At 39.4% G+C, this 22,717-nt stretch overlaps 1 protein-coding gene across 2 annotated transcripts in view; it reads right to left on the reverse strand.

Annotated features, from left to right (window-relative positions):
* Positions 1-851: 851 nt before the first annotated feature.
* gask1a (golgi associated kinase 1A) overlaps positions 852-22,717 on the reverse strand; it is a 60,992-nt gene continuing 39,126 nt past the window's right edge. For both annotated transcript variants that reach the window (XM_044360265.1, XM_044360264.1), the window contains 3 exons: positions 10,978-11,100; positions 3,370-3,473; positions 852-1,079 (listed from right to left, as the gene is read on the reverse strand). In XM_044360265.1, coding sequence (XP_044216200.1) covers positions 875-1,079; positions 3,370-3,473; positions 10,978-11,100 — 432 coding nt within the window. In that variant the 3' untranslated portion in view covers positions 852-874. The remainder of the gene's footprint in view (positions 1,080-3,369; positions 3,474-10,977; positions 11,101-22,717) is intronic.

Raw genomic sequence — 22,717 nt, forward strand, 5'->3', positions numbered from 1 at the left:
GCTGTCTTTTGAAAAACAAAACATCTGTTTCATGACAGCGTGTCTTGTGTGTGCATTAATCCATCAGAATGCTGTGGGTCTGTGGGTCAAAAAAAAAGGAACTTTTTTTTTTTTTTGCAAAAAATCAAATGAAATTTCATTTCAAACATATTTGCATAAAGCAGTAAATATCACTGTTCTAAGCTAACAGAGAAAAGCCTGACTGCACTGCATTGCCACACAACAAGGGCTAATCAATGTTTGCAAAAACATCAAAAACAAACAGATCCGCCGGTGTAAAGGGCATTCCTAACTGCAGACTGCAAGCTAGTCAGCTATGGCACTTACTTACCCTCAAGTGTAAACATCAGTCAGTTTAGATGCTAAATGGTGTGGTCCTTATTCTTCAATACCACCGTCTTTCTTCGGCTTGAAACCTGCAATTATCAGCAAACATTTGTCGACATAGTGTCTTCCCCTTGCTTGCTTATCTGCCAATCAAGCACACACACAGGCCCGCCCACACAGAGGCCTGGGGATTAAAGGAGCATTTCTGATTCATCCAAAGATCCTTTTTCCTTCCCTTCAGTGATAAAAATAATATTAACAATACTTTGAAAATCACTTTTGTCTGGGATGACTTTTGTGATTGCGGTTGTACTTTAAGACATAATCTCACCACTGTTGGGTTTGAAACTCTGTGAACGACTAGCCCATGTGCTCTGAGGTGGCCACTGTAAATATACACAGTTCTTTAACATCCAAGCTCGTCTGCTGTCCTCCTGAAGTAGCTGAATCCTCAGGTTTATGTTCACTCAGAGCCTCTTTTACTGCATCATTATCTCTCTTTCATCCCACAGAGCAAATTTCACTCCGGTCGGTCTGGTAAATTGAGTCACAGGTCTCGCTTGAGCCGGAGCTTCTTGTCTCTGATGTGCTGCAGAAGAATCTTCCCTCTCTGCTCCACAGTGCGAATGAGAGGCCTGAGACCGCTGCCCCCGCCTTGGCTGTCCCAGAATTCCCTGTCTGAGTACAAGGAGCGTAGAAGAAGGCTCTCCAGACAGCCTGACTGGAGAACCGACACTGCTTTCTCTGGAAATCTGAGAGAGAAACAGCATTAGATCTGCTGTATTTAGTTTCAATTACTGTTTTTTTTTAGAAAAGAAAACAATCCCTTTAATGTGTAAAGCCCCTCTAGCAGACCCTTGAGGTTGAGATGTTCATTACATTCCACAAGACTATGTTGCTCTTACTAGCAGCAGGAATAAAAGTACTATTAATACAGTTTATTTGTACGGCACATTTAAAAACTGCTTAATGTAACGTGAAAAATATATGAGATATCGTGGGTGGAAGGTGCTAGATGGAAGCTCATGGACTGTCAATAATAAAAAAGGGATTCATCCTCTGGGAGACAATTAACATACTCAGCAAATCTCATTAGAATTGCACATTAGATTTTTATATTCTGCAGAAAATTACATAGTAATATTGGAACTTCTGGATTAACGGTGGTACAGAGATAAGATCTGGAGGTCCAAAAAATACTCCTCCAGTAACCATGACAGCTTACTGAATGTCACACCGTCATAAACCTCATCAGAGCCCCAAAAAATGTTGTTGTTGACTTAGCACACTTGAGGGAAGGCCAGGAGGTCATCTGGTTCCCAAAGACCATAGATATCCATGCCATATTTCATGGCAATGAATTCCTCAGTTTCTTGCATAATTTACTATAATACAACAGGTTTATGTTATGGCAACCAGTTTAAATGACTCCAGCTCTCTGATAAATCATGTTTTTTTTCTGTCAGTTTTGGTTCTGACTATTACAATACAATATTATCATTATTATTACAATACCCCTGAGCCTCAGCAGCTGTTGCTATTGATAAGAAGCCAGTCAGAGGTGTGAATCAGGGTTGTAACAAATGCAGAATGCTTTAACACAGCAACTGAGAACAAAATACTGCACCATATTTGCCATATTCAAGCAAAATTGACCCAGAATCTGAAAATGAACTGATTTAAACTCCTGCTTTTAGTTTCTTCAATACGTAATATTTAGCTTCCACTTGCCATTGGCAGTGCAGAAAACATAATATGAAGTCCCCCTCCTTTAAGGAATGTACCTAAAGCATGATTTCTTTGGAGCAAATCATGGTCCAGTATGCAACTTACGTAAGTGTGATGTGGAAACCTGAAGCCTCCAGTGCACAAACACTGAGAACAGACTTTAATCAGGGTAATTGAACTTTTGTGGAAAAACCACGTCAAACACAATTTATTAGTCAAAGCAGGGTATTTTTATATGTGTTGAAACATGTCTGGAGGGGATCTTAAAGGTTACTTTTTACTGAAGTCTTTTTGAAGTCTGACTTTTTGATGTACAATACCAGTCAAAGGTTTGGACACATTTTCTGTGATTGAGAAGATGTGTCCAAACTTCTGACTGGTACTGAAGTTGTCTTCTATCCTTTTGTAAAACTACATGAAATGAGGTGAGAGAGAGAGATGGGGAATGACATGCAACAAAAGTCCTCAGCTGAACATGAAATGGGGACATTGTGATTCATGGTTGGCACTTAATCCCCGAGCCCACCAGGACAGCCCCCTCTAATGCTGGATGCCTGCAATAACTCCTCCCAACACCTGAGAATGAGCAGTTTGCTTCACAAGGTATCCATGCAGTTACATCCTTTCTTACAAGATATCATCATGACTCTGATCTGCTGCTCCTCAATGATTTCATCCATCATGGAACTGGACAACTCCTTTTCACTTCATGCAAACAACAGAAAAAAATCTGAAAACTAGAAATTAAAACTAGAACAAAGTTTCTATCAAGGCAGTCCAAAAAGCTGTTCAAATGAGAAGTATCTGAATGAGTCACTCTCTGGAAAATAACCAATTTCCGTTTTGTTTTGCTTAATATTATTCAGTGATGAGAAATAATACCAGATTTTAAAATTCTATTTCCATTCAGCTTCAAGTCCAGGCTTAAGACATTTAAGAGCATTTTATGGAGCGGCTTAGTAATCCTAAGTGACAGACAAAGGGGAATTTCTATCAGTCCTGATTCATTCAGCATATTGAATAGCAGGCTAATTGAATGCACACTAATCTAATCAGACAGACATTGTAACAAAAACCCTAACAAGCTTCTAGTGGACGTTTCTCTGCTGCTGATTTGAAAGCTGTTCACCAGGGAAATATGTTGTTAGATGTGTTTTATTTAAACATTTCCTTACATCATTGTTTCTGCCTGCTGTGAGCTAAAATGAGTTTCTGACACTGCATGATGTAATTTATTGAATCTGGGTGCTGGAGAGAAGCAAAAAATATCTCAAATTTGCATCTTGCTGCTCTAAAATAGCACTTTGTACTCACTCATCAATGCCCTCCACCAGCCTGAAGTTGAGGTTGTCGGCGGACTGCTCTGGTCTGCCGGCGTTGTCTATGAACACCAGTCTGGAGGGATCTGCCTTCCTCACCTGAACACAAACACACACACACACACACAGACTGTCAGGAGAAAAGAGGAAACACAGGTGACATGAGCACTGTTCAAAATGTAGTTTGAAGGCGAGTTTTAGCTATTTCTGAATACTGTAGGTTGTCATATTCATCCTTTTGTTCTTGTTGTTGTTACTGTTTCATTATATATTGTTTTATTTTTATTTAATTCAGTCTCTTTTATCAGTCTTTTCTATGCTTGTCAAATAAACTGAAGTGAAGTGAAGTGAGTAGGATTAACATTTAAATATTATTGGTAGGTATTCATACATGTAAATAATAAAATTTATTATCATCATTTTTGTTTAGTCATGGAGAAAAAAGTGATTTGTATGTACAAATGAATAAATCATATTCTAAAAGGAACAATTTGTGTGCACAAATGAGTAATTCATGCTCTTGAATGAATAATTTGTGCATGCAAATCGATAGAACATGCAGTTCATCAATGGTAGACGTTTTAACATAGAGTCATTTTAAGGAATGTCACAGATAACAGTGTTGTTTATCAGGTAAATCTGAAGTATATCCTGCAACTGTATCTAAGTCCAAAACTGCATTATAAATCCAAGTGTCTCATGTCAAATAGATTTTCCATGATCTGACAATTTTCACAGTTTTTTCTTCTTTTTTACACTGCATTAGCCACATAGTGCCACACACAGCTGACTGATAGCAACCAAAACTAGTCAGAATTGCTGAAACAACATCCGGTTGTATAAAATAGTATGATGGAGACAGGGACAAATATGATGAAATTGATAAGCAAATGATATTAATATGACAGAATGAGTTCAGCTGTAGGCACCTCAATACCAAAACAGAGCTTCTAGCCCACTGTTAACACTCTAGATGCTCCCTGCTAACAGACCAGAGTAGCCACAACAACCAGGGACTCCAGTTCTTACTGCTACAGTGACTTGACACTGAGCCTCAGAGTTAGATTGATGATCTAATCTTAATGAACCACCTGGATTTAGTGGAGCTTTGTTTTGATTTTGGATTATTTTGGATGGATATGGCCCAATAAAGCTGCATTGTTGATGTATTAATATATATCAAATCTACAGTTTCACTCAGCTCTATAGAGCATTTTAGCTTCTTTCAGCTCATTGTTTTGGTTCTGGCTCACTAGCACAGCTCTCATCATCGCATTTCCAGCAGTAAGCAGTTGTTTTCAGTGAAAAAGCTCAGATAAACCAACTGCACACTACCTGCTCAGCAACCAAACAGCACATAAACTTGGTAACTAGCAGGTGAACAGAGTGGAGCATTTGAAGCTAGAGGCAAGTTTATTTATATAGCACATTTCAACAACAAGGCAATTCAAACTGCTTTACATAAAACATTAAAAGCTTTAAGACAAAGTGCAAAAGAAACACATCATAAAAGGACATTTAAATACAATTAGAAATAGTTATTAATGAGTTAAGAGAATAGAAAATAAAAAATAAGCTAAAATAGCTCAAATATAATAAGATAGATAAAAGAGTAAAAGTTACAGTGCAGTGCAAGATATTAATCAAAAGCCTCAAATTTGATTTTAAAAAAAATCTAATCTGAAAGCTGCCTCTCGATGTTTAATTTTGACTCTGGGGACAGAAAGCAGACCTTCCCCAGACGACTTGAGAGGTCTAGATGGTTCATAATGTAGCAGCAGATCAGAAATATATTTTAGCCCTAAACCATTCAGTGCTTTATAAACCAACAGCAGTACTTTGAAATCAATTCTTTGACAGACAGGAAGCCAGAGTAAAGATCTCAGAACTGGACTGATTTGATCCACTTTCTCAGTCTTAGTGAGGACTCAAGTAGCAGTGTTCTGAATCAGCTACAGCTGTCTGATTTTTTAGAGAGACCTTTAAAAACACTGTTACAGTAGTCAAGTCTACTGAAGATAAACGAGACAAGTTTTCCCAAATCCTGCTAAGACATAAATCCTTTAATTCCTGTTTAGAACTGTTCCAGAAAGTCCCACCCAGTTTTCCAGTCTAGTAATATGTTGTGGCCAACCATGTCAAATGCAGCACTGAGATCCAGTAATACTAAGACTGAATTCTGCCACTGTCTGTGTTTGAGTGGATGTCAATGAAAACCTTAACAAGAGCAAGTCTCAGTGCTGTGATGTGGTCAAAATCCTGACTGGAAGACATTAAAACAGTTTAGTGCCAAGAAGTTGTTCAGCTGCTTTTCCAGTGGAGGCACTGACTGCTTGTTTAATTTTCTTAATTTGGTCAGCGAAGAAGGAGGCAAATTCATTATAGGCCCTGGTGGATAGAAGTTCAGAAGCTACTGACACAGGAGGGTTTGTTAGCCTGTCGACAGTAGCAAACAGGGCACCTGCATTATTATTGTTTTTGGCAATGATGTCAGAGAAGAAGGACCACCTTGCATTTCTCAGTTCCAAATTATAAATGTGAGGTCTCTCTTTATAGATGTCATAATGAACCTGGAGATTTATTTTTCACCACCTGCATTCAGCTTTTCAACACTCTCTTTTTTATTCTGACTACTGTTGTATTTCTCCATGGAGATCTTTTCTTATCAGAGACAACCTTCACTTTAGTGGGTGCAATGGCATCAATGACATTTGTTAATTTTAGAACTGTAATTATCAACAAGCTCATTGACTGAGACCCAAGAGAGGGCAGGTGTGGAAGAGAAGGCTGAATACATATTTTACTGGTGTTTTCAGTGATATATCGTTTTGTGATTACCTCTGTTTGAACATTTGTGTGCACAGAGATAGCACTCTCTAAGAAAACACATGAATTATCAGAGAAAGCAACATCAGTCACTACAACCTTAGAAATGTTCAGACCCTTGGAGATGATTAAGTCCAGAGTGTGTGAGGGCCCTGTCACATTCTGGGTCAGTCCATAGTTATCAAGAACACACAGTTCTTTAGTCTCTCTGTTCTGATCAAAAAGATGAGATGGAGATGGACGCTGAGGGAGGGGTTTAGGGGAGATAAAATGGGATATAGGGCAGGGTGGTAAATTTGGTCACAGCAGTGACCAGCTCTTCCATCTGGTAAGTGAACTCCAAGAGGGGGGAGGAAGGTGAAAGGGTGACTGGAGAGGAGGACCTGGATGGGGTTTGGGGGTTAAAGAAGGTGAATGTTGGTGAGGAGGGTGGACTTTTCTTCTTGGCTCTGATGTCTCTCAAGTTTGAAGCTCTCTTCAGGCAGTGGCTCTCTTTCAAGGTTTCTGCAGCATTGTGTCATGTCTACTTGTTTTGATTCTTCTTGTCTCTTGTCCTTGGCAGAGGGAACAGATGGGTGATGCAGGAACTAAAATAGGTTAGAGATAAAAAAAAAATAAAAAACCCCTTCTTCTGACTTCTTATGGCAAAGTCCATCTCGCTTAAAAAGATGTCTGCGGTCCCAGAAAAAGTTGAAATTGTCAATAGAGTGCACTGAATCGATGGTACATGCAGTTGAAAGTCATGTGTCCAGTGTCAGCAATCTGCTGAATCTCTCAACTCCTCTTCTGACTGGTGGTAGAGGGCCACTGATAAACACCTTAACATTTAGAGAGCTGACTGTGTACAACAGATCACTAAAGTCTCGTTTCAGTACTTCAGACTGTTGTTTCACATCATTGGTCCCTATGTGCAGAATGATGTTTTTCACTGTTGGATGTGCAGCCATGATATGCAGGATTCTTTCAGTCATGTCAGAGACATATCCTTGGGAAAGCAAAGTATTTAAGTACTCTTACTGCACTTGCTTCTTACACCTTTTACAGCAAAGTCACCTACAGTCAGAGTTTGAGGCCCAGTTGTTAGCTTTCTCTGTAGCCTTTTACTTTCTGATTTACTCTTAGTCCTTAGCCAGCTGTGTGAAGATTAGAGGTTATCCAAATCATCAGATGGAGATCCAGGGTTCTGCAACAGTGAAGCAAATCTGATCCCCAGTTGCACAATTGGTTGTTGGGGAGGTTTATTGCTAATTCTCCTTATCGCAACTGTCCATGACTGTGTCCTACTTAAAACAGGGGTTGAAGAGGCGCTCTGAGTGGATGATAATGCAGGCCAGCCAATCGCATAACAAATCTCAGGGTGCTGGGCTCTGCCTGCTACTCATCCTCCCATTTTCCAGGGAAATTATTTACTCTTAGGCTTTGCTCCAAGAGAGTTCCAGGGAGGACTACCAGATTTATTACCTGGTACAACTCTCCTGTTTCTTGGTAGTCTTGTTGGTGCTAATTAGCCGTGTATTAGCATGCTCTTGTCCTCTGTTTTGAGTCCATGGTAAAGTGGTGTCGTTCCCACATGATCCATTCACTTCCACATTGACATTGATTGAATTTTGGTTTCCAGCAGTGCAGTCTGCTCTAGAAGTTTGTGAAAGTTGTCTGTGGAGAAGGGGGGCATCTTGGTGCTAATTAGCTTTAGCTAAGTACCACGTTTCCACTCACTGCAGTACAGGCTTGTGCTGTTGGTAGACCACGCTCATGTAATACTGAGGAGGTCCTAAAATAATTAAAATATGGCAATATTCTACTATACCTACAAAAAATGACAGTCCCAGTGATTTATAAGTATCCAGGAGCTGCTGCTTGTAATTTCTTGCAGAAAAAAACATAAAAACAAGAATATCAGCAGAAGAATACAAGCAGAGGTGAGAGCAAGCAGCAAGCGTCTGCACTGTAAGAAAGCAGGAAGCAAAATCATTCAGAGACATCATAAAGAGACAGACATTTTTCTCTGGAGTTAATGGGACAAAAAAGAGCTAAAAGGAGAGTGAATACTGGCTTTACATTAACTCCAAATGACTGCTAATGTTGCACCTTATCTGTTGAATGTATATATCAGCGAGTGTTTGCCGACACATTTGCCCTATTAACTTTATAAGATAACATTAATACTGTATGTCAATATTGTGTGGAAAATAATATTGCATTAAACAATAATGTGTTATATTTGACATCTCTCACATGCTTTAAAATATTATTAATGCTATGTAACTGTCACTGTTACTGTTACTTAATTTGACAGCCCCTCTTCAGAATGATGTGTGCATTAAGAACTATTAATCCAAGAGCACCACTTTTTAATTTTGTACACAAATCAGTTTCATTTTCCCCATGACACCTGCAGAGAGAGGTAGTAAAACATTAAGTGCTTGAAATATGAGTATACGATTATCAACCTAATAACATATGACAATCTATACACCACCAAAACCAATAACTTCATTGAAGATTCAGCATGTAAATGGAGTGATACTGGAAGACCCAGAAGACTGTAGATCCCCTGCAGAGTGAAAAAAGCTCCTGTTGTAATTTCACACAAAGAGGCATCTATTTTTACATGTTGCAGCTGACAATACACATTATATGTAACATAATCATCTCCTCCTAAGAAACATCTGCCAGCTTGAGAGCTCTTTGCTAGCAATGAAAAACACACACATCAACACTGTTAGGAAGATAATATATGCTTCTGTTGTATAATTTAAATATAGATCAGTTCTCCTGTGTTGCCATGAAGAATGGCAACAACAAAATGTTGTGCAACAAGGAAACAAACAGGGCAGCTGACATGGATTTTTATTTTCTTCATTCCAAAAGATATGATGAATAATACTGATATGACACTAACAGAAAACAGTGATGTTTAAAACTTAGAATTTAAACTACAATTTGACATGGCGGGAAAAACATTTTAGATTTTATTGTAACACTTCATTCAAAGCACAGATCAGTAAACTTGTCCTTTGCCTGAGAATAATTCATTAATCTTTGTGTCTTCATTGTAAATAAAGAGATAACACTCTGAAGGCCTTGTAGTTTTTCAAATCATGTAACTATAACGAAGGACACATTTCTCTGAATCTGGAAATTAATTTGGATCAGTGTGAGTGGATATTCTTATTCAGGATAAAATTTGATGATTTGGAAATTGCAAAGAGCCTAATTGGAAATGATTTAATCACATGTGCAATGGTCAAATAACGAAAACACTACTGAAAATATCGAGTTTAAGTGTTCATTAAACCCTCAAGTCCCATAAAACCATAAGCATGAGCACAGCTGGCAATCAGAACTCTACAGCGAGTACAGCGAGTCAGAGAACTTTTTTCACATGGCATGCTCTAAAAAGAGAAAAGTAGACAATGAAAACACAGCTTTTGATCAAGAATGGATAGACTCTTAAGCTACTTTCTACAGGCAGTTCAAACCAGTTTGTCTCACAAATCTTTTCAGCAAACATATCCACTGAAATGATCCGAACTGAAGCCACAGCAAATAAACAATCTAAGAGCCCATTATGATCCATCCACTTTATTTTAGGATGCACACTTTTCAAAAACTCTCTGGTATGTATTGTATTTTTAAATGTAAACCTCATTATACTTGAAATGAGAAAACATTCACTATTATGGTACTTAAAGGGAAACTTCAGTATTTTTCAACCTGGACCCTATTTTCCCATCATTTTGTGTCTAAATGACTAATGGGAGCAATTTTTGAAACTGGTCCAGTATTGAGGGAGAACACTTCAGCAGGCAGCTGAAACAGGTTGCAATGTAATCCTTTAGGGCAATAGCACCCCGCCAATGTACATCCACTAAAAGTGCTTGTTGTTGCCACAGACAGGCTCAGATTGTTATTATAAGTGTCTGACAACATTATGGAAAAAATCTCTACAGAGAAATAAAACATTTTTCTTTATCTTTTGCTTGATCCCATCTGTTTTTTGTTTGTTCTGAAATCTCGCAAGAGTTGAGGTGTCGAAATCAGCTAAATATTCAGTCATGACAGAGTTGGAGAGAGGAGTGCCGGGAGGAGTTTGTTGTACTGGAGTACAGGAAGCGTATCTCAGTGTCCAAAAGATTTTCAAAGTCATGGCTGAATATTTAGCTGATTTTGAGAGCTCAACTCTTGAGAGATTTCAGAACAAGACTTCTCCTTGAGCGAGACTTGGTTAGTTAGACACAACAACAAACAGACAGGATCAAGCAAAATTTCTCTGTATGGTCCTTTCCATAATGTCAGACACTTATAATGACAATCAGAGCCTGTCAGTGGCAAAAACAAGCACTTTTAGTGGACATTCATTGACGGGTCTCTATTGCCCTGTCGGTTTACATTACAGCCTGCTTCGCAGCTGCCAGCTGAAGTGCTCTCGCTCAATACTGAACCAATTTAATAAATTGTTGTCCTCATTAGCTACTTAGAAACAAATGATGAAAATAGGGTCCAGGTTCAAAAATAAAGAAGTTTCCCTTTAATATGTGTGTGTAACAGAATGTTAGTTTCTTTTATGGTGTTGGTGTATATACTCATCCACACCTCACTTCAGTTATTAATCTATGTGATACCGGAGGTCAAGTAATCGGCTGTTCCATACAGGCACGTTTTGAATGGTCACTGCACTAGTTTTGATAAAAGTTTACAAAGTTTACAGTCTGAAGGGAGCACTGAATTTGAAATCAGTCATTAGACATCAGTGCTGGTTGTGATATTTACGTACCAGGATGTGAACCAGCAGCAGATTCTTCGGGTTGTCACACTTGACATGTAGCAGGTTTTCCACACAAGGTTCTTCTGGATCAGGTGTGAAACCACAGCAGTACCTGTCCAGCCGGTCGTTTACCTGCACCAACAGACAATAACACACAAAGGTATAAGTTTTGACAGTGTGAAGCTAAGATGGTCTTTGTTTCTGTTTTAAGCGAATGACACATGTCAGTAATTTTCAGTTGGGACAGGAAGGACGTGTCTTACTGTTTAAAAAAAAATACATGTTACTTAATTTGCATTCCACACAGTTTTGTCAAAGGTGCCGTTAAACAATTCTGAATCCTTTACACCCTCATGTGACATCTTCTATATTTATCAAATAGAAACAGAAAATGATACATTCAGCAGCCAGTCTACATTTTGGAGGTATTAACTGACCACAGCTAGCTTAACGTTTGCCTCTGTGACCACACACAGCTCTCCATAGTCCCATCCTCCAACTCTGAACTAAACCATCTGATTCCTGAATGTAGGCTAACCATTGGCAGTGTTGGTAAGCTGGCTAAGAAGTTAGCACCAGTCATCTCCTCTCTTTTGGTAGAAGCTAACGGCGTCCCTACACAGCCAGTCCCTGAGCCAAGCTAACACAAACTGCATCAGTCTGAATATAGAGAGACCAAACTGATATCAACCATTAGACAGTGAGTAAATTGACCCCCAAAACTGTCAAAATAATGGAGTGTTACTTAGACTCACTGTAATGTAATTACTGAATTTCAAATTGTTATCCCTCATATTATTCCTTACTGAAAAAGTCATCTTATTGTGACACAATACTTAGGAATTTGGATTGGGGCCATATGCATCCTGATTTGTTGATTTCATTTCAATTTTTATTTCCAGTTAAAGCAAGGCTGTGTATGCTGATAACCTTCTGCCAATATTACTCTTTTCTTCTTACTTGTAACACACTGTGCTCCCATTTATGGGTCTGTTGTATTTCCAGACATGTTTGTTGTTGGCGCCTTTGTTCTCATTCTTTCTATGTTTTGTGGTGGCTGGTAAACGATGAATTGGCTCAATACCACCTCCCACTGCCAAGAAGTGTGTCTTTGTTTTTCCCTCAGTCATTGTTCAGACCTGGTCCTACCCGACCACTTTAGAAAAATAGGCTGTAGTGACCAAAAATGGACATTAGGGTGGGTGTGGGTCATTATTTTTCTTGCTCAGAAATCTATCTTTGGTTCTTTATGAGAAAGAATGTACTTTTTGGATTTTTGAAAATTTACATAGGTTCTCTTTAATCTATTTAGTCTTTTTTATTTGCAGTTAATGTTCTCCTTAAGGGACCCTCAAATGATTTTAACATCAGAGATTGTAAAGATGCAAATACATTATATACCAATTAAACTAAATGTGATTTTTAGTGAGGTTAGTAATAATGATTATTTCAAATTATTTTGTTTAATCAGTTTCATCATAATTTGTTTGATTTTTAGATTGATATGAATGTATTTAAATGTGGGGTGTAGCATTCAAATAATTACATTTTTTTGGTTGAGGAACCCTTTTCTTCACTGTGTCCCGCTCCCATATTAACCAAACCTACACTCTTTTTTGAGTGATGTGTAACAAAGATCAAAAAAATGTTTTGGCAGAAGCGGCTGATTAGTGTTCACTGACTTCCACTGTTAATCACATAGAAAAAAGCAGAAACACAGCCAGGATCAGCTCATCATCCCAGTCAGTGATCTCCTTCTGGCTCCAAGTCTGACACATAAACTCAGGCAGTTATCAGTGTGAAAACAGATGAAACCCAGGCTGACATTTAGTGTCTATGCTAATGGGAAGTTACATGTGTATTAAGTGAAAACATAGGTTTAATGACTATAGGGATAAAGTGAAATTAACAATAATAATTCATAGTGTGACTCATTAGAGATGAAGGCCTACACCACACACTGTATGTACACTGCCAAGGATATTAACATAAATCTGCAGTTAGGAGTGTCTCAGGACATGCCTGTGGTTTGGGAAAATTCCACCCTACACGACATCTGCTCAAGAGATTTTTAATACCACTGATATTTCAGTCTGATGTTTAAATACACAGTCTGGTACTAAATTCCTGCTGTGTGGACTTCACTCCACAAATTCCACACACCACTTTACTCTGCATAGTCATTATCAGCTTGAATTGGAACAAAACAGGAGGAGGCGGTATTCTGAACCAGAGGGTGTTATTGTGCTTGTAATGGGGAAAAAATATTTTTTAATTTTAATTCATAGATACAAATTCACATGAAATTAAAATATCATGGAAAGAAACAAAGGTATATGAAAATTATGTCCAGTGATAAAGTCTGTCTTGGTCCATTTTGACATTTTTTATATCATGACATCCATTTTGACATTTTTTATATCATGACATCATATTTACAATCCAAACTCTCAGTGAGAGAGGCAACGTCTGGCCTCTTAAATCTCTAAATGGGGTTTGGAGATTTGCTCAAAGTAAATAAGTCTGCTGCTGTATTCCCAATGATCTCACTGCATAAAGTTGGGTTTTTTGGAACAGCTCACCACATGTCTTAGCCAAGCCTGCCATATATTGTTATTTTCAGAATAAGCTGCGCTACTCAGACATGCATGTGATAGGATATTCTGAGCCTAAGTAACAATAAATATTCAACAGCAAGATGGCGGAAAGTGTGTGTTGAGGTTCATCCGCTCCAGGTTTTAGCCGGCCTCGATTAAAACCTATGATTTATGAGCTTAACTTCCTCACAGTTAAAATAAAAACAATGAGTCAGGACGAACTAGTCCAAGTAGCTTTGAACACCTCTGACTCTGAGTGGATGGGTCTCAAGAAAGGTACAGTTTGAACTGTCTGAACGGTATGTGGCCTTTAAAGAGACACTTTCTAACTAACTTAATGAAAAGCTTGGCCGTGACATTAACTGTCAATGTACTGTCACTACGAGCAACAGATACAGCTCATCTAAAGTGTGTGTTGAATGCAATGACATTGTGGAGATGTATGACCCAGAGCTCTGGTCTGACAGCTGTGTTGTGCAGCGATATTATGAGCCACACAAGGCAGGGGTTGCGGGGTCTAGCATAGCTATTTCTACACCTGATGCAATTGTGCAAGTTGGTGCGACAGCTGCATTGACCACTTAAATTCTCATATGCGTGTTGTATCTTACAGCTGTCGGGGGCTGAGAGGAAGGATAGCAGGAGGGGTGGCTATCCTATGGCACAAATGAGGATGTCTTGTCATACTATGGGGAAACCGATGTTCTCTTGAGTAATGTATATCCACCCAAAGGTGCATTTATGTGTTCTAATGTAAACTGTAATGAAATTTCTCACTGCAAAGCCCTCTGTGCCATGTATGATGGTATTGTAGGAGTTGTGTATGAGGCCAGTAGATCATACTTATTCTGATAACGCACACAACATCAAACCAGTTTGGAATAAGCATTTGGCTGCACATCATGCAGAAGCTAAGGAGGCATTCAAGGCTTAAGGAGGCACACAAGGCTTGTGTTCTGGCAGGTTGGCCCAGACAGGGGACTGTGCTGGATTGCAAAAAGCTCACCAATGCTAGGTATAAATATGAGATTTGTTATATTTGCAAACACAAACAAGTTATGAGAGCAGACTCTGTGACTGAAAAGCTATTTTGTAACAATGTCATTGACTTTTGGAAGGAAGTGAGAGCTCTGAACAGGGGCAATGCATTGCTGCCAAGCACTACAGAGGGAGTTTCTGGAGCCGATAATATAACAGAGTTGTGGAGGCAACATTACTCTGCTTTATTTAACTGTTTAACTGTTAAAAGTAACCCCTACAAAGTGGACAATATTGCCAACTGTGATACATTGGGAATCACAACTAATGAGGCCTAACAAGCAATAACACAGCTATCTGATAATGAAGCAAGTGGTTCAGATCAAATCACAGAGCACCTTAAATTTGCAAGCTCAAAGGTTGCATCTCTTCTTGCCATTTGTTTTACATGGACTGTTCCCAGACTCTATGTTGTTCGTTACTCTTGTGCCTGTTATCAAGGACAAAGCTGGCAAGGTTGGGAGCCTCGATAATTATAGGCCAATTGCACTAGCCAGTGTAGTATCTAAAGTCCTGGAAAAGATTCTATTAGATCATTTATGTGGAGATATTGGTACCACAGACAACCAGTCTAGTTTCCAGGCTGTGCATGGTACTGATTTGTGTATCTATACCTTGAAAGAAGTAGCTGAAATGTATAGAAGGCAAAACTCCTCTGTTTTAATCGGCTTTACTGATGCCTTTAAGACTTTTGACTGAGTTAATCACCAAAAGTTGTTTGTGAAATTGAATCAAAGGGGCGTGCCTGACAGCATGATAAGAATCCTGGTATACTGGTATGCCAAGGTCAAATGGGGCAATAGAGCCTCCGCTCCATTTGGCGGTGGTAATGATGTATGACGGGGGAGGGGGGTTGTTGGCTACTTTCACCAGCCCTCTTTAACATGTACATGAATGATTTATCTGACCAACTAAGAGGCCACAAAACTGGCTGTACGATTGGTAAAACCCTAATAAACCATTTTATGTATGCCGATGATCTGGTCATTCTTTCTCCTAGCAGTGCTGAGTGCTGGGTTTCAACACCTGCTGAATATATGATCTGATTATAGGGTCAAACATGATATGCAATACAATGCTAAAAAGTTTGTTGTCATGATACGTAGAAATTAAGGGGATAAGGGCCTCAACTTTACAGATTTTTATCTGTCAGGGCAAGAGCTATGTGTTTGTAATAACACAAAATATCTGGGGCACACTGACATGTATAGGCAGTGACGTATGTTATAGGATCAAGCTAACATGTTGGAAAGAAAATTCTACATGTGTTCAGATCATGTCAAGTCTCTTTACAGTATATTGCACTCCTCTCTATACTGCCCCCTTGTGGGTCAAGTTTTAAAAGATGAGCATGCATGTTTGCCTATAATGACTGCATATGGATATTACTTAAAAAACTTAGTTGGTGTAGTCCAAGCAACTTGTTTTGTAATGCAGGAGTCAGCACTTTCCAGGCTCTATTGAGAAATCTGATTTACAAATGTATTTGTCGACTGAATGATTCTCAGAATGCCATTATCATGCTGCAGTCAAATCCTAGTTTTAGTGTTGTACAATACCAGTCACCCCTGTGGAAACATTGATATAGCTGACTTTTATTTTAAAAAAAGTAGCAATGTTTTTCTTTTTATTTTAATATATGTATTGTATCTTGTTTGAGGTGTATGTTTCTCTAATGGACTCTGAGCCTAACAATTAAGTTGAGCTGATTAAATAAAAATGCTACTGCAACCTGAAAAAAGATAATAGTCATGGAGTTTGTTACTCATATTGTTATCTTTTTTTTATTGGGGATTATGCTGTTCAACGTTTTGTTCTCATAATGCTTTAGGGGATAAGGGCAGGAACTAATGTTGCCATGGAGTCAGTGTGAGTTAGCTCTGGGCTATATCTGAGCTCTGTTTCTTTAGCTTGTATTTTTTACATTTCTGGCAGATTGTCAGCTTTAGAAATCCTGCTGAATGAACTATCAGCACTTCCTATTTCAACAACTATCACTGGATTACTGGGACACTGAAGAAAACTCTAAACATCATGATTAGAAGGTAGGGTGATGAGAAGTTGGCCCGAAATCCTGTCCTGTTTATCCTGATAATTAGACTAAACCCAAGTTTTATTAGTTAAAGCCTATTATGGATTTTATCTTTGACTTGACTGATTGATGAGAAGGAGTGTGCTAAATGATGCAAATTGCATCCTTCAAGTGCAAAGGGTTAATGAAGTTATCCATTTTGTGCAAGTTGTGTGTGAAATCCACAGGATTTTCAGAAGTTGGTCTTAAAAGGTGGAAATAAAAGATTGAAAACCTAGTGGGTGCTTTTACCTCCACAGTCTGCACATATCACTGTGTTGTTTTCCATTTATTTTTGGCCTAGTCTACTCATGTAGACAACTCTGTTTTAGTACACAGGGTCAGACTGCAGGTCTGACAGGTCGGGTCAGGTCTGAAGTAGATTCAGAAATAATTGCAGGTAACAGGTCAGTTACAGGCTTGCAAAAACTGGACCCATGGATCTTTCTGAGATCGGGTACATGGCGACATCACAACACTTATATTTTCAAGCAAAACTGAAAGTCAGTGCACCTGAAATAATGGTAATAATCCATCACTACACACACGCAAATACAGCAAACATAACAGGTCAAAATTAAAGTTTACAACAGACAGTTTGGGTAATAATTTCACCATTACTGTTCATTTTCTCTTCCAGATAAGTTTGGCTTTTTGCTCCGTCAGACTTATCATTGTGTTCCCAGACTTTGAGAGTGTAATGTTCTTATAACTGATAGGAGTGATGGTCAACACTACAAATACTGAAACTAGTTGTAAGAATTTCCATCAAATATTTCATCAACAGCAGCCTCATGTCTGACCCTAACAAACGAGCAGCTACAGTGCAGGTAGAATTACAACCTGTAGTGAGCTCTCCCATTCTGCAGCTGATGAAAATGATTAACAACATGAGAGGATCTTGTCGCTGTGAGAGCCATGTGATTTACTCCCCGGTGTTTAAGTGGGAGGGTGACACAGCGAGAGGCAAACAGATGCAACCTTGATGAGATCTGCCACTGTCAACTGCAGGGTTTTAGGGTGTTTATGAGTCTTTCTCTCTATGTAGTGTCTATGTATCATCAGTGCACTTGTGCATGGCTGTAATTCACACAACCCTGGTGCCCTCAGGTCAGCTGTGTGTGTGTGTGAGAAAGAGTGTGAGAGAGAGTGTAAGAGAGTGAGAGAGGTGTTTGTGTGTTTTGCTGTGCAGTAAAGCTGCACCTCTACTGTTTCTTCTCATTTGTGTGGTGCTTTTGGGAGACTTCTCACCCTGCTGCCACATTTCACTCCCACACTGGAGCACACTGGTTCGGAGTTTGCTCCAGCACCCTTGTGGACACTGTGCCAATATTGACTTACGTTGCCACTGAACACCAGCAAGCCTCAGGGAAGCGAGATGTGGTGCTCTGCTGAGGTCAGAGTCAACATAAAGTTAAAGTGGAACAAACTGTAAAGAGCTGCATGGTTTGTGGGGAGTCTGATTAGATTATATAGTATTGACTGTTGAAGTCTCCGTATTCAGCACAATGTAATACATGCATTATTGATACTTGGTGTCTCTCCATTCATTCACTGTAACACCAACCATCGGATCCCACTTATTGAATGTTGTACAAACCAACACACACTCTCTCCTTGATCAACATCCTCTGTGTTTTTACAGTCTTCTGCACTGAGGTCTGTTTCTTACTTTATCGTACTTCTCAGTGTTCACTAGTCAGTCACAGTGTGGAGGGTATGTGCTGCCTTTTTCGGGAGGTTTTGCTCTAATGAAATTTGACTTTCTGTGGGTGCTGCTCTTTTCTCTGCAAATCCCAACTACAGGAAGGACCAACTGCAGGTTTGGAGAATGTAGTGTGCTCACACTTTAAAGGATGACAAAAGTAAGTATACTCAAAAGAGTCAGTATACATACTAATGAAGCTTTTAGTGCAAGTTCAAGCAGGAGGACAACTACCAGCCTATTTTGTAATCACTCTTAGCCCCACCTCGCAGCTATTTTCCAATTTCACTGGGGTCTGCGCACGGGCTTTTCTATCATCCAATGATCATCTTAGCTGATGAATATTTAAACCACCTTACTTGTCTTGTCTTTCTCTGCTGTAATTGCAGTCTATGCCATATCATTGCTTCACCACCCCATCACCACATCAAGGCCCTGTTTATCCCTAAGTATCCATTCAGATGATGGGGTCAATGCCAGCTAGACTAGACTACTGAATTCATCACAACTTGTGTCTTCCCTGGTTGACCTGACTTTTTGCTGGTGAGATAACATTGGGAAGATCTTTCAAAACAAATAGATAAGTATTAAATCTTTGGAAAAACATGACAGTTTGATTGACGTCTGTTGGAGATGGACATCATTTCCTTGTTTATTAACTGCAAAAACAAAATGTAGTACGTAGTATGGAATCAGGACATTTCTTTGTTATGTTTGTTCCAAAGACACCACGCTGGCTGCAGCTACTCTGGTTAACGCATCACTTCCTGTATACTTGGAGAGATCTATAATACGCCAGGCATGTGTTAATGACTGCACCTTACTAAAATTAAACTTAACATTTCTGCCCCTCCAAAAGCTCTACAAATAAGACAATAATCTGGGCGGGCTGCTAGCAGGACTTCAGAATTGCTAAGTTGGCCTCAGACTTGGGTTAGCATGATCACACTTTTAACTGATTTCAGACTGAGCTGAGTCCATCATCATCCTCAGCCTACTGAGTCTTGGTCGATTTTTCCACACAGCTGTAGCAGCATTAGAATTGCTAGGCAGCAGTGTGGAGCAGTGTACCTTTCATTTTTCAAACCTGCACTCAAATTGTCACCTTATCCTCAGTTCCTCTATCCTCCCCAGGGTGTCCTCTGCAGCTACTGTGTGTGTGTGTGTGTATGTGTGTCCTTCACATTGCTCTTCCTGCACCTTTGGTGTTTGGTTCCCTGCTATCAGAGCCCAGGGAGGTGTTAAGGGAGCAGGTAGGAACAAGTGTTCAGAGGCGCGCTCATCGGCTCTCAGCAGATCAATAGGAGGCTATTAGAGCTTGGCCGTGTTACAGGGATTGACTTCTGGCAGTGAGGGGGAGAGAGCTGCCTCATGGGTTATTCATATTCAACCCCACACACACACTGTAGATGGGTGTTAGATACACATTCCATCTCACTGTGCGGACAGAACAAAGCAGGACAAAATTACTACTGGACATTGTAAACTCAGCGACAGGGTGCAGCCTCTGCAGTGTAAGCGGACTGTGTCAGAGCAGCTCAACACTGAGGAGTTGAAATGTGAAAATAACGGTGAAATGTTCAGCATCCGCTGCTGTAAAACTGAGCCTGGAAGAGATACATTCACAGCATGTGCTCAAATGTGTAGGAGCAACAGTAAATACATGAATGCTAATATAAGACAGAAATACAGCTGGCTGCTTTTTGTGTTTTCAGTTTTCAGATGAAGAGTTAGGAAAGAGAGGAAGACAGTCAAAGACGCAAATAACAGCTTTTCGATTGGCTCCTTGTAATCAATTCTTCATAATAAATCTATTTTTAATCCTCCCAATCACTTTACCATGAACAGTGGAACTCACAACAATGAAATGATATATAACTGGATCAGGGCTACAACGATTATTTTCATTGTTGATTAGGGATGTCAACAGTTAACTGTTAATCGTTTAACCGCAGAGAATATTTTTGACCGGTTACGCATGTCGGTCTATAGATTAATTTGCATACACACTCTGCTAATGGCCAAACAATTACATGTTCACAACATCAGATACTCTTTTTGAATGGATACAGTACTAATGTAAAACAAACTTGAGTGTTGCATTATGGGTTGATTGTAGCATTAATATTTCAAGGCTAGTGAGTGTCTTAAAGTCTGTGTATAGTGAGTTGTGTTAGAGTAAGTCAGCACTCTCGAACGAGAGCGTCAGTGAGTGACTCAAGTCGAGACAGCCTGGCAGCTACTCACTGAACGAGATCAAATGAGCCGTTCTCTCAAACAAGGACGTATGAGTGAATGAGAGGCGATTTAATCGGACTCGAGTCGAGACAGTTAAATTGAACGAGACTGAACGAACTGGTGCTCTCTCGAACTAGGCGGTCTGCTACCTGCCCCTCAAAAAGACAGACAGATTGTTGGTCAGTGTCACATCATGTTTCTGTAACATCGTATTGAGCTTATATAGCCATTTAAATTAGTATTTTATCTTTATTAATGCAAACTTATCAATGATAACTGGTAATGCACTGAAGAGAAATTTTGTTGGGCAGGCAGCACTAGCTGTCGAATGTGCATGTACTATGTCTGAGTGTCACGGAGAAACTGACAGCATATTTTGCAAAAAGTATCAAAACTCGAAAGGTTCGATACATATGCATGTATCAACTAGAAGGAACTGATACTGTGAAAAGAATCGGTCCGCCCATTACTAGTCTGACTAGCGTACGCTGTGTAGCCTGCCTACGGTGCTGCGGACCTGCGTTTTGATTGGCTAAGGCACTTCTGTGTTGTTAACTCTTTGTGACCCAGGTTACACTTTTATTGTGAAGAATTTCCAGGAAGTGAAATGTGTTCCTCACTGAATCAGCAGAGCTTCGACACGACAACATATGGAGATATTTGGAGCTCTTTGTTCAGCGGATCAGTTAGAAATAACGCAGGGAGGAAGAGTACAAGCAGAAACAGCCACAGTGCGATGTTTTATGAGGAGCTGCAGACAACCAGCACACCTCCAACAAGTAAACTACTTATTTTACTTTGTTGTGCTGTGTAATGGAGTCATGGCTTGGCGTGACTACTCCTTGAGCAGAGCAGCAACTCACATGCTATGTGTGTAGCAGATAAAGAATATAAAGAAATCTGGCACGAGCTGATGTCAGCTCAGGCTGAAGTAGAAAAAAACGTTGGAAACTCAGTGTTCAGAGCAGTCTGAAGTCGTTGCTGCAGGGATTACTTCTATATATGTTTACCTCGTTATTTGACACATCGGCCACTTTTAACAATAACATCTGACATTATATATATATCTGGAAATAAGGAAAAGCATAATATGTCCCCTTTAAGAAGCTGGAGCCAGTAGATGTGTTTTTTTTTCTTGAAAAGTGAATCAATTATTAAAATAGTTAACTAATTGTTTCAGCTCTAAGCTGAATTGTTCTGAAGTGTTTACTTATCTTTATGAAACCTGCATGATTTGATTAAAACAGGTTTGGTTTGATAAACCTTTTTTTCCTTAATTATTCAATAAGTTTGTTTTTTATCATCTGCACTGAATCAGGTGGAAATCATAAGCCAATGATACTCCATAGTAGCAAAGACAGACACAGAAGTAATTTATAGTCATATGTTCCATACTAATTCTAATCATATAACAGATTTTGCAATCACTCTCTCTACATACACCACTGCTCAGCACTGCATCCTTCCTGTTACACCACTGCCTGCTGAGACATTTCCAGTCTTTTTTTAAGCAAAATGTTATATTACCTTATTTTCCACTCCAGCAAGCAGGCACGCTCAGACACACACACACACACACACACACACACACACGTTTGTATTCCTATACTTGTGAGAACCCTCATTGACATAATGCATTCCCTAGCCCCTTACCTCAACCTTGACCATCACAACTAAATGTCTAACCCCGACCCTTACTACACACTAAACCATAAATAGGGCTAACATTACTGATTGGTAAACTTGACCTGAAGGTAAAACTGTGGATGGACCATGATCCCTTCCCCCAAATCAAGTCAAGCAACTCCTCTTGCTCAAACCACCTCTACTTGATATAACTAGTGTAGAGTAGTGATGTGCCGGTTAACTGTTTTTACTATATACCACAATGAAACATTTGATGTACCACCAACCATTTCCATTATTGCATTATTATTATTCCATTATTATTATTATTGGTGTTTTCAGAGGACACTGTGAACACAGAGCAGCCCTCCTGCCTTCATTAGCAGTTTGATTTTGTTTAACCACAAAGAGCTTTCTACTGGTCAAATGGAGGCAGAATAACCACACACATAACCAGGCTCCTGTCTGTCAAAC

This window comes from Thunnus albacares, chromosome 8 (genome assembly GCF_914725855.1).
Source record: "Thunnus albacares chromosome 8, fThuAlb1.1, whole genome shotgun sequence".
Classification (NCBI taxonomy): domain Eukaryota; kingdom Metazoa; phylum Chordata; class Actinopteri; order Scombriformes; family Scombridae; genus Thunnus; species Thunnus albacares.